At 36.6% G+C, this 13,033-nt stretch overlaps 1 protein-coding gene across 9 annotated transcripts in view; it reads left to right on the forward strand.

The window, feature by feature from the left end:
• sema5ba (sema domain, seven thrombospondin repeats (type 1 and type 1-like), transmembrane domain (TM) and short cytoplasmic domain, (semaphorin) 5Ba) overlaps positions 1-13,033 on the forward strand; it is a 144,142-nt gene that overhangs the window by 59,979 nt on the left and 71,130 nt on the right. For 7 of the 9 annotated variants that reach the window (XR_007931689.1, XM_051906160.1, XM_051906157.1 and 4 more), the window contains one exon: positions 5,254-5,494. Coding sequence is in view for 8 of the 9 variants with exons in the window: in XM_051906161.1 (XP_051762121.1) it covers positions 5,254-5,494 (241 nt within the window). In the remaining variant the exon portion in view is untranslated. Of the gene's footprint in view, positions 1-323; positions 455-696; positions 828-5,253; positions 5,495-13,033 lie in introns of all 9 variants that reach the window. The other 2 variants (XM_051906158.1, XM_051906159.1) reach the window with 2 other exon arrangements.

A 13,033-nucleotide genomic window follows, 5' to 3' on the forward strand; every position in this document is an offset into this window, starting at 1 on the left:
GCTTTCTTTGGCTTGATCTTTCTTCTACCATTTTGGTAAGCATACCACATTCAGAAGCGCTGCCAGCTCGACCCACTCTCCAAGGCCAGTTTAGAAGTGCCACCAGCTGTTTTGAGCATTAATTTATTATTGTGGGTGGTGCTTGTGCAAAGGCACTTCTGTGTAGATCCTTAACGCCTTCGCTATTTGGCATTGGGACTAATTAGCTAACAGCTGTTGAATCACTGTTGGGATGCAAGTTGTGAACAACTGCTTTTGAACCTTACATGTGCTTGCTTGTGTAAATTAGCTTTTTATGTGTTGATTTTTTTTTTTCTCCAAAGCTCGTCTCTTGGGTTTAATGCAGCTGGTTCAGACTGACCTCTTTAGCATCACAGCAGCACTTCAACATAAGCAGAAACCAGCTGAGTAAAGCACACATGCCCAACTACAAATTTCAGATCCCAAACCAAAAGTATGTACTTGACCTCCTCTTCACAAATTGGTGTTGCTCTAGCATTCTGGAAAATTTTGGATTCTGTTTAAATCAGAATGCACTTTTTTCTTTTTTAATTTATGATAATGGAAGTGTGTATTTTAATGCTTTCTCTTCAATCTGGTATAATAGTACCCATCGTTCGTCTTTATTACTTCACTGAATAACGCAAATAGGCATCATTGATGTTTTTTATGTGTTGATTTTTTTTTTCTCCAAAGCTCGTCTCTTGGGTTTAATGCAGCTAGTTCAGACTGACCTCTTTAGCATCACAGCAGCACTTCAACATAAGCAGAAACCAGCTGAGTAAAGCACACATGCCCAACTACAAATTTCAGATCCCAAACCAAAAGTATGTACTTGACCTCCTCTTCATAAATTGGTGTTGCTCTAGCATTCTGGAAAATTTTGGATTCTGTTTAAATCAGAATGCACTTTTTTCTTTTTTTAATTTATGATAATGGAAGTGTGTATTTTAGTGCTTTCTCTTCAATCTGGTATAATAGTACCCATCCTTCGTCTTTATTACTTCACTGAATAACGCAAATAGGCATCATTGATGTCATGTCAAACCCTGAGCAGTGAGACATTTAAACAACCATAAACATTTTTCAGTAATCCATTTTTTCCCAGTTTAATTTCCATACATTTCCTAAATCTTTTTTGGACTGGGGAGAATGTTTGAATTTTGAATGTTAATAGATGTAGTGATTGTCGAGACCAATAAATATGCAAACATTTTTGAGATCGAATTTTGTTTTAAATTTTTTTTTTTTTTTTGGTGAATTCCAAATAAATATTGTAAATAATATTAATAAGTTAAAATATCAATAAGGTAATTCTTGAAAAAAATAGTAATTTTTTTTTTTTTAGTAATATTAATTCAGTATATTTAAAAAATATTATCTGTCTCATTAAATAATTATTTATTTATTTGCCCTATAGACATCTATGTCAGGAATAATAAAACTCGCATTGGTTGACCACTAATCTACAATACATAGTATATAAAACTTTTTTTTAAATTTTTTTTTTTTTATAAATATTAAGAACTCACCGAGGATTATTATTTATGATATTACCCCATTACATTACCTATTCTGAATGTCCATATTTGTAATCGGCAAGACTAATAAATCTGTAAATATTTTTAAGAGGGAATTCTGTTTTAATTTTATTTCTTTATTTTTTTGGTGATTGTATACAAAATGTTAATGCTAAAAATGGTACATTTATTTTTTAGTCTTATTAATTTAGTTCACTTCATCCTAATTAAGAAATATTATCAGTCTCATTTATATATATTATAGAATTATTTAAAATATCTGCTCTGTAGACATTAACATCGACATTGAAATGCCCACATTGGTCGACCACTAATCTACATAGCAAATCAAAATTTTTTATTTCAAAACATCAAGGAAAATTAATCAAAGGTTGATTATATATGATATGACCCCTTATCTTTTCTCTGCATACACATTTGAAATATTATCATAAGGTCAAGTAGTAATTTTTCCCATCAAATTTCTGGCCTGTTTTTCCATTTCTCCTGCATACTAAATAGGCTACAACACTTTTTACACATGAGCCGATACACCCACCCAGCCATACAGTACTTCATTACATAACCTCTAATGAGCAGTCTTGACCCAAGTGCATACAGTATGCAAAGAGGATGTGTATTTTTCTGTAGCGTTTGCATTCTGGATCTTTGCCTTTGCACTTGCATATGCTCTGCTAACATTTTCATTTCCTAATCCAGTTTGACAAGTCAACAAAAATGTAGTTCACTCTGTTGTGATCGCTTTAAATCTAGAGATGGTAAGTGTTGTGAACGGCCCTCGGCCTCATGCAGACGGTTGATGGTATAGCAAGCCAGTTGCCATGTTCATTTGCCTAATTAGTTACCCGCTGTTGCAAGAGGGATAATTGAGAAGGCATCATGGTAATTTGCAACATAACCAAGCTAATAATTTGTTATTGATTGCCTCATACAGTGGTGAAACTGTAAATTAGCCCCTGGTGCATCTTGGTGGATTGCATGAATTCACTCTTGTTTTTAAAACACTCAAATAATATTATGTGCCACAAGATTAAGTTTGGCCTTGCATGAAAGATGGTGATGTGCTGCTGGATTCTCTGTGGCTATAAACTCCATATATCATGTCTACACTGAAATCGCATTAACGTCGGAGGTGCGCAACTTTTAACAGCATTTGTCCACAATATAAAATTCTGGTGTGCTGATGTCTGTAAAAGGCTTCTAGTTTAACCAGAAAGTTTTAGTAAGGGTCAATGTTTTCCTGGTTAGCCTAGTTAGCCCCTGCTGGTAGATGCTGTAACTACAAACTATCTTTCAGCCATTTAGTAGTTGTTGTGAAGATTAAGTAAAACTTTTTGCAATCAACATATAAATAGCAAATATATACATATAAAATAGTAAATATACATTTAAATCACATTTTATTTTATTTTTTATTTCATTTCATTATTTCATTTTATTTTATTTTAAACATGTCAAATATAGTATGCACTGTGGCGACCCCTAACGCAGCTGAAAGTGAGATATATTATTATATTATATTATATTATATTATATTATATTAGTTGTGAAATAAATGGATAAAGTTTAAATTCACTTTCCCTCTCTTCTGAATTTGCGACCATATAAGGAAAATTGGGCTTATTTTTTGCTAATGGGTTCCTTAAGGATACTAGATTCTAGCTAAGGGCAATGTGGGTGTTCAATTAAAGCTTTGTTTCCTAGGTCAATAGGTTTGCTCGCTGAAGTGTGACGCATTATAATTTGAGCAGTTAGCATATAATGTGTGCGAGGAGATTGACGGGCAGCTGCTCGCAGAGAGCGCAGTGATTGAGATAACTGCTGTATGTTGTAATATGACTGCACTGGGGCTGCTCTGAATAGAGATGGAGATGTCATGCCTCACCTCTAATAAGATCAGCCGTTATATTAAAACTCCTCCGCATATGAAGGAGACGGAAGTGCCTCGGCACTTAAGGGGTTTTATGCTGATCAAGCTGGGCTACCACTTACTGCCAGAAACTTTTAACAACAACACCCACCACTTCTGCTTCCTACCCCAGTTCCACTCTACCATCTATCACAGTTACTGCATGTGAATTTTAGCTTTTTTTTTTCACCTCCATTTTAATTACCGTAATTGTTATGCTCCAAAAGCTGAAAGTTCCACCTTGCTTCTTTTCAAGTGCTAGATGTTTTTGTAAGGGTTTGCTGTGGGGTCCTATTTAGTTGTCACAGTACTTTAATAACAGTCTCTTTGTAAAGCCGTCATTACATTGTGACAGAACCACAAAACATTCAGGGCTAAATGCCACACAAACTATTTAGGTTGGACTGACAAGATCAGGGACCATGAACAATACAATTCAGCCACTCTTTCCAAATGTTAGGATCAAATGGAAGGATTTTGCAATGTCACAGGTGCTAATAAACAGCCAGGAACAGCACAACTTTGGACTTACTGATATCATTAAATACTTTCTGGCATATTAGTTGGTTCTTGTGATGAAGGTACCATGTAGAATTCTGGATAAGGATTTTTGAGGTTCAGTTTCTATAAATGACATAGTTGTGTTGAGGAAAATTGCACACATTTGTGATCAGCCAGGTTAATAAATGGAATTAAATCAAACCCATGACCTTGGTGTTTCTAGTGCCATGCTCTATTGTTTGAGCTACAGAGATTCCTTAACATATCACATTAAATTGACCATCACTTTATAGATTAACTTTTTACTTGGGGAAAACACCCAAATTGGCAGGGGCGCACATAACTTTTTTGGTCTGGTTCTCAAGGGAGCACCTGAAGATGTTTTTTTTTTATTTTATTTTATTAACATTAATGACACAGACAACAGCAAGAATATTAGGCTGCTGTCACTTTAAGACGCACGGACTGAATATACTGACACATCCGGTTTCTTTCTCAACTGTTCGCTAATGACATAACCGAGAGAATACTTGCCGAGACAGGTATTTTGACATAATTTTATGTGCATGTGTCCGTTCAAGTGAAAGTAAACGTAAAAGAGGAATCAATTCGTTGTTTGAGTGCTGTCTGAAACAAGCCTCTCACTCTCTCTCTCTCTCTGCGTGCACGTGCTTCGGGTGTGGCACAGATAACAGCTCGCAAGTCCCGATTTTTACCTCTAATCCTCAAATCACATGCATGCCGAACCGTTGGACCTTATCTGTACGGATCACGGATTAACTGCGATCCGTTGCACACCTAATAATCAAAGAACACACTTATCATCATAATTGCTATCTTAGCAGAGATGGAGAAAAATCCTGTTTCAGTAAGTAAACGTGTCCCTGTGAGCCGGTCCCCAAAAATGTTGGTACTCAAAAGCGCTTCCCTCAATGTTTTCTGGTGCACGTCGTTTATTTTTACCACGCATGCACACCACTTATGTGCACCCCTACATATTAATCTACCACTGTAGAGTGTAATGCTTTTATTTCAAAACAAATTGAAAATTAGTTTTCATTTTCATGATGTGACTCCTTTACCACTTTCTGTTCGTACAAATTCAAATACTTTTTCTTTCCCCCTCTCTCCCTCACTGTCAACAACTTAAACGAAATCATAGAGAAGTGAAATATTGCCAAACTATTAGAGTCCCTTTATAATAAAGGTGTGTGTGAACTTTAGAATGAAACACTTTAAAGAAAGTGCAAGAAATAAAGAAGTAGTACATTTATTAGGATTTTTTGTCTCCTCTCTCAACAGGTGCATTCCAGAGGCCCGCCTTGGCAGCTAGAGGAGAGGTCGGCCTCCGTCAACATGACAGTGTTGCCACGGTACGTGGCTTCCCTGGCTGTGCCTGGCCTTATCCTCTGTTTCATCACTCTTCCATTTCCTGCTATACTATCCCAGAGGCCCCCTCTCCCCACAGAGCCCTCCCCCACCCCAGCACCCCACACAAGGCCGGAGTGTACCCGCCTAGAGCACCCCGTCGTCTCTATTCAAGGTGAGCATTAATGTCTCTTGCAGTACATGCACTCTCACTCCTGGGATATTACAGCAATATTTCTGTTTTCTCTTGGTATCTCTTGCAATACATTTGTCAGCAGTGTTGGGGAAGCAACTTTTAAAATTCTAGTTTGCCAAACTAAAAGTTAATCTAAAGTTGTTGAAGGTGTCAATGTTAAAATATTTTCTTCTATCCCACCTTAATAGAGACCGCTTTAAGTAAGCCTTTTGTTGGTTGAAGTATAAGAAACATGTCTCAGAGGCAATATCAAAACAAAACTTTGTTTGGTTATCCCAACCAGCCCAGTGTAGCAACATTGGCTCAACCAATAGTGTGAGTTTGGGGTGAGACTTTTTGTTTTTCTGACCAATGATGGGGAGTGTTCAGGAAACCTGTTTGAAAACATTTTACAATTCTAATTAGTGATGCTAACAACAATAACAACAACAACAACAGCAGCAACAACAAAAACTGTGACTGCACAGGTAATACAGCATTTAGTTATTTAATCAATAAAAAAAGAAGACTCAGAATGCTGTGCATGGACATCTGAATTGGTGATGTTGAATTCTCAAAGTTGACTAAATCATATTTTACCAATGCTACATACTGAAAGACGGTGCAAGAACTGGAAAAATTACTGGTTGCTGGAAAAGCTATACTCTTTGAAAATGGCTACTGTCATACTATAGAAAAATATAGTTAGTTGCATGGCTAAACATTGGCAGTCTTTTTGTTGGCTAACCCATGCTCGAAGGGCACATAAGGTAGCTTGCATATAATTTTAGTGCATGTGCATACCTTAGTCAGATTTAATTGCAGATAATCGCAGCAATTTTTAGTCTTTTGTTGGAAGATGTGGCCAGGCATGTTCACCACCATTATAAACAATTTTCTGACAAAGTCCACTGCTGGAATTCAAAGTGTATGGGAATGTAGTGCCCAGCCTAGTGAGTCTGGTTGTTTTTCTACTATCCCTGTATATTAGGCAGGCTCAGACTGTAGATATACATTTTTTTTTTCCACTTATCTTATTCTTTGGGTTTTCCACACATTTCAGACAGTGATAGAGTATGATGAAGATAGCAAGAGATAAACGTCTTTCATTTCGTCAAGATTTCTATCCTCCTGTGTCCTAGCACACAAAGAAAACAGATTGTGCAGCCATACCTTGATATCACTTAGAAAATCTTTTCCATACCCATGGAACAAAGGTGTTTTCTACTCCAAGAATTTATTTTATTTAGACAACAGAGTATGTTTGTAGTGAATATGATCTGTTGACGGTTGTCTTGGCCATGGGGTGGGAGCAGCGTGTTTTTTGACTCACTGAGAGACATGTCAAAGATTGCAGTAATGCCTCATGGGAAACAAAAGGAATTAATGACCAGGGGGCTCTATTTAATATATGAAACCTGCTTGGACATTAGGGCAGCCATGGCTCATATAGACATCGCCTACGGCCAGTTCCATTTATTGCTTTAGAAAAAACTCAGGCTGCATTTTGATTTGTCATTTTATGCTTTGCTATTAAAGCAACAAGATTGTTTTTTTCTTTTCATGGTGTTAAAATAGGACTGGATTTACAAATGGCCTTGTTCACTGAGTTAGAAAACACTACAGTTTGTAAACAAGCACTAAATCGTAAAGCCAGATAAGCAAGGAAATATAACTCTAGATGTAACTGTCATGAAACTCTAAATGGTGCAGGCTAATAGGTCCTTAACTCGCCTGCTTTCAGTCACATCATTCTCTGTAGGACAGAGCTGATTGAATCCTGCTATATCAGTAGCCAATGAGCTTGTGTGCTCAACATTCAAATACTTGGTTAGCATTTGCCTTAGCAGTGCAGCGCGCTTTTAGAAACCCTCCGCATTCCCCAGCTCCACATGTATAGATCAGCAATAACTAACAGCAGCAGCGTAGCAGATATATCAACATTGCCATTCTGTTTTTTTTGTTTGTTTTTTTTTTTTTAATGGTATTCTATTCCCTTCCGTCATTTTAGCTCCCACTGCAAAGGCACTGTGGAATGCATAGCATTCATGATAAGAGCTGCTGAACAATTAGCTTTGCATTGTAAGCTAGCACACCTCGAAATCCCTCTTTATGTGTTCTCAATGGCATGGAAGTCCCATAGCACACCTTAATGCTTTCTTTTATGCTGAAGCAGTGGTATGGAAGCCCTGGTACAATGGAAGTGTTGGCTGAACTTGAGATTAGGTTCTTTGATGGATGAACGTTTTTTTAATTGACGCCTTCTGGCGGCTGCTCGGTGGAGTCACCTGAGGCGTATTGGGGGCCTCTATCTCTGATCTCTGACAAGGTCTGTAGATTCACACATGCCTTTGAACTATTCTAAACCATGGAAATGATACTCTTAAGATGATTTAGCATGGTAGAGCATGACCACCATGGTTGGTCCCATCATTGCTAAATCTTTCCGGGGCTTATGGTATGGGTCTAGCAACCTTAAGAAGCAGACTTTACACAGCAAATAATGTTGTTTTTATTTTAAATATGTGTAAAATTCCTTGAAACAAGATGCATTTACTTAAAGACTTACTTTAAGAGTATCTATCAGTAGTAAGAGTGTTTTGCACTGGTTGTTTTTTCTACTTGGTTTAGGCTGAAGTATAAATAAGTTAAAAACAAGAAAAAAAAAAAAAAATCTGCCAGTTCAGTAACACTAAATATATTCAAGATACAGCCTTTGAAATCAAGTCTTAATATCTTATGCAGTGTTGCTTCTCAAGTAAATTTATCTTCGGCATTTTTAACTGGAAAGTTAGACAAAATTGTTTGCATTGTAGGCTTGTTTTTTAATTGCATATAAAGCTAGAAACTAGGAGAGTATTGTAAGTTAATAATGATGTGTATTTGAACATTTTAATGGTGTTATATAATAAATTATTTAATTGTTTTCTCCTGAGGTCCACTGATAATGCTAGTAAAGTTGTACCAAAAACCATTTTTTTTTTTTGTGACTGTACCATTAAATTCTTTGTAAACACCCTTGATGCTTGTGAAATGAGAAACAATGTTCATAGTTTGTGGCATGTTTTCTATTGGGTCCAATATAGTTGTTGCTTCCCTGACCTTCAATAACAACCTCTTTGCAAAGGCTGGATTCAATTGTGGCAGGTTCATAAAACAATTCTCACTGAAATATGATAGACAGTTTCAACAAACCTCCATATCTTATTGTTATATGCCAACTGAAATAATAACATTTTCTTTTTTGTGTTTAGAATGATATATCCTATTTCCTCCGTATTACTTCACCACGACTGGTCGGTCCAAGTTACCGACCACCGATTAGGCATCATTGATGTGCAAATGCGGGCAGTCATGTGTCAATGCATTCATCTGACTTCAGAAAGATGTGGAAGTTCGGAAAGAGATGTTTTTGCAGTTTCCTTTCAATAGATGGTCTTTTTGGCCTGGAAAAGTTTTCAGTTTTGAAACTCTGAGTATGTTTACATTGAACCCTTTTATTTCAAGAGATCAAAGACTTTTTTTTTCATGATATGACTACCACTTTAAGAAACTCAAAGCTGTTGGTGTGTGGTTATATAATACCATATTGAAAGCAACCTGATATTTACTTCCTTCAGAGAAAATCCGTATTTTTTCCTCACGTTATACGTGACAATCCCCTCTAAAATCATGCCGAGCATATCTTTACACCAGCAGCAGCATGCTGGTACTATAAGAAGTCTCAGATAAGTTTAGATATCTAGGGACATCATTTGGATGGATTTTTTGTGTGGGTGTATGTGTGTGGGTTTTTTTTTCTTCATGACTAAGCTCGCACAATCACACCTGCATGCCTAGTCTATCTACATGGATTTCAACATATCACTGCAAACACATGCATGCTCAGTTGAGAAATTCCATGCTTCTGAAAATCTGACTTCAACAAACATTCGCTAAACGCATGCGATATTTCAGCAAAAACCTGTGCTGTATTCAATCCAGTTTAACCAGCTACAAAATGTGCTGAAATAGTACAGCACTGAGTTTTTAAATTAATTTGCTTTATTTTATAAGTTTGAAATAATACACTAAAAACTAATTACAATCATTTTTAATTCTACAAGTAAATTTAGGCATCATATTGTGTATAGTATGAAAAATAGATATTCATTTTAAGGTTTGCTAAAGACATTTAACAGTGATTAGTTAAAAATTAAAATTAGCCCAAGCTTTACTCACCCTTAAGCCATCCTAGGTGTATATGACTTTCTTCTTTCTGATGAACACAATCTGAGATATTTTAATAAATATCCTGGCACATCTGAGTTTTATAATGGCAGTGAACAGGGTTCACGAGTATGAGCTGAAGAAAGTGCTTCCAACCACATCCATCCATCATAAACGTACTCCACACGGCTCTGGGGGGTGAATAAAGACCTTCTGAAGCGAAGTGATGCGTTTATTTAAAAAAAAAGCATTGCGGGTGAGTAAAGCTTGGGCTAATTTTCATTTGAAAGTGAACTAACCCTTTAAATTCTTGTTGTTGTTTTTTTTTAAGATAAACTTATAGTGAGCATTATATGATGACAAAGTTAATATAAATGTAAAAATAACTGAAATGAGCATACCGATTAAATATTTCCCAATAAACAATATAGTACCAATTGATCTTGCATCAAAGAACCTGATCTCCTTTAAGAACTGTGCTGCTTTTTCATATTTTTTTCTATGTAAAAATGCGCTAGACAGACATCTTTGACTATTACGCTTTTACTATTTGACTATTTATCTTTTGCAATATCTTGTGCATGACACGCTGACACTGCCCTTAAAATGCAGCGCTTGCGGTTAAAAAAAAGTTACACTTTTAAAAAACTGTCTTTAGACCTTGTTTTTTTTTTTTGTTTGTTTTTTTGTTTTTTTTCTTCAATTCACTGCCCTGAGTCTCATTTTTTCAAAGAGGTTGTTAACACAAAAACATGCTCTCTTTCTGAATTTCTCCTATTGCTGTATAAAACCAACATCTATAGTTAACAGATTGGGATCTTGGTAATTTATTGGCCATGTAGACATTGACAACAGCACAATTTAAGAGGTAATGTTGGTTATGGTGTGTCCGTGCATGTCCAATACCAAGAACCTAATGCAAAGTCCTAACCTGTTAGGCTGGAATTACAGTAATCTGTCCCGAGAGGAGTGGTGCCACAGAGCCATTGTCTACCTTCCACTCACCCAGCCATTGTAATTGTCTTGAGATTGTTCGTCTTGCCTGTAGAACATGTTCAGAAACCAATCTCTAGTGGGTAATAGTGCTGTTGTTTAACCACGGCTCCATTTAAGGGGACCTTGAGAAGAAAAAAAAATGAAAAAAAATGTTGTTCTTTAACTTCAGGCCCTTACTGCTCTCTCTCTCTCCACCTAATTGGTCTGTGATTTCAGAGGCACTGAAGCCTGAACTGTTCTGTCATGTTGTTGGACCCTCTGTCACCACAGACACAGAAAGTAGAGGGTGCTGTCGGTGTTCGCAAGTGAGCCTAACCTTGGGGTTCAGTTGGAGCGCAAGTTTACGTTTGCTAACTGTGAATAAGATGGAACTTGGTTAGTGGTTTGAACTGATAGCAGCGGCCCTTACTCTTCTACTTGCCCTTTCCTGTCCATTTTAGATGTTGACGTGCTACGCTTCAATGGCCATTTGAAATTGGCAGCCCAGGTATCTCTCATTGGCTTTGTGAAAGGTGCTCTTTCAGATCTTTGCCTGAGTTGAACCGACCCTTGATTTACAGCCTCATCCCCAGAGTGCCCTTACCCCCATCTGTCCTCTCTTGTTGTACCATGGCATTTCTTGGGGTGCTCATTGTCTTCCTCTTTTTATAATCAGAGTTCAGTCTGCATAAGAGAATTTAGGTTTTTGTGGCTCTCTCTGCTCATGTAGTGACAACAGGGGATGCAACAGCAGGGAAATCTCACGGCAGGCGTAGGGAAGAAGACCAGAAGACAAAGCAAAAGCAAATTCAGACTGTTCTCAGATAAGCTCCGGCCTGCATCTTCTGATAAGATTCTCTGAGCTCAGATGAGAGATGGGCCAGTCTTTTGAGTGAAGAGATGCAAAATATGGACTAGATGATTGTGTCTCTCGCAGGACAGCACTAGTGCTTACATGTTGTACTTTGTGAACTCATCTGCTTTACAGAAGAGCTGGGACTACAGCAGTCAATGCTGATCCATATTCACTTTCTCATATTGATTCGAGAGAGGACTGGCTCTCTTAGGGTATTGGATTACCTTGTTTCTAAAGTATTTCTCATTGATAACTTTTTTTTAGCCTCACACTGCATAAAATATTCCAAAATCTACTCCCTAACCACATTACGGATATTGCAGTTTAATTGTTTTTGTATATAGTAATTAGCTTAAAGCAATGAATTCAACAAACATAGATGGAAATTGTGCTTTATTTTTTTTTTTTACATAATGATTAAAAAGAAACATTATAGGGCAATGTTGAAAACCCATGATATTGCTGTTTGTGGATTAGCGTTAATGGCTTCTCATTTGCATAGTGTTGTAGTTTTGTGATCCTTGTTTCAATCATTTTAATCATCTACATTTTTTTATGTGCAGGGATGCATGACAGTTCTGATTACTGAACTAAACTTTTTACTCGGAGGGGCAAAAGTGCATTCAGAATATTTGTAACAATTTTAACGTTTACAGCATTTTTTTTTTAAATATTATGACATCATAAAGTCAGCTTTTTTCTTTTTAAATTCTTTAGTAATTGTTTTTTAGTATATATATAAACAATAAGGTACAAGAGGCTGTGCTGTATCGTGAATAAGTCATGGCCTAACAACGCCCTTCAGCTGTGACTTATTCACGATACAGCACTAGCCTTGAGTACCTTATTGCTTTTATAAAATGGTTACCACACAATACAAACATTAAAGCCAAAAAATATGTATCAGTGCAACTTTCATGAAGTAAAATCACTAAAAGCCTTCTTTCCGCCGGAAAAAATAGTCCCTGACCGTGAACAGCAACAGAAGTTACATTATTACACCATTAGATGGCGGCAAAGACTGTCTTTATGAGTGATTCACTCAGTAGCGAAGACTTTTATATTGAAAAGACTGAATCGCTGTGAACACGGAACAAGACGCAAATGACAAATGCTTTGACTAGCGCTGTCAAAAGGACAAGATATTGCAGCGGACATTTAAACAGATTTTGTATTATGAACATAGGACTGACCTGAAGGAAAATGCTAAATCTGAATGCAGGTAATAAACTCGCTCACTCGATCACTTTCTTACAATACTCTTCTACATAATACAGTAAGCTTCAATGAACAATATAAACTGACAAAAAACTGTTTATGTTATAGAGTGGTTGCTAAGGGTGTTGTGTAGTGATACACGGAATCATTGGGTGAAGCGGTCATAGCCGTGTTTTATCGTGAATAAAACACAGCTATTGACCAATCAGAATCAAGGACAGGAACTAACCGTTTATATATATATATATATATATATATATATATATATATATATATATATT

Source organism: Ctenopharyngodon idella, chromosome 9, assembly GCF_019924925.1.
Source record: "Ctenopharyngodon idella isolate HZGC_01 chromosome 9, HZGC01, whole genome shotgun sequence".
Lineage (NCBI taxonomy): Eukaryota > Metazoa > Chordata > Actinopteri > Cypriniformes > Xenocyprididae > Ctenopharyngodon > Ctenopharyngodon idella.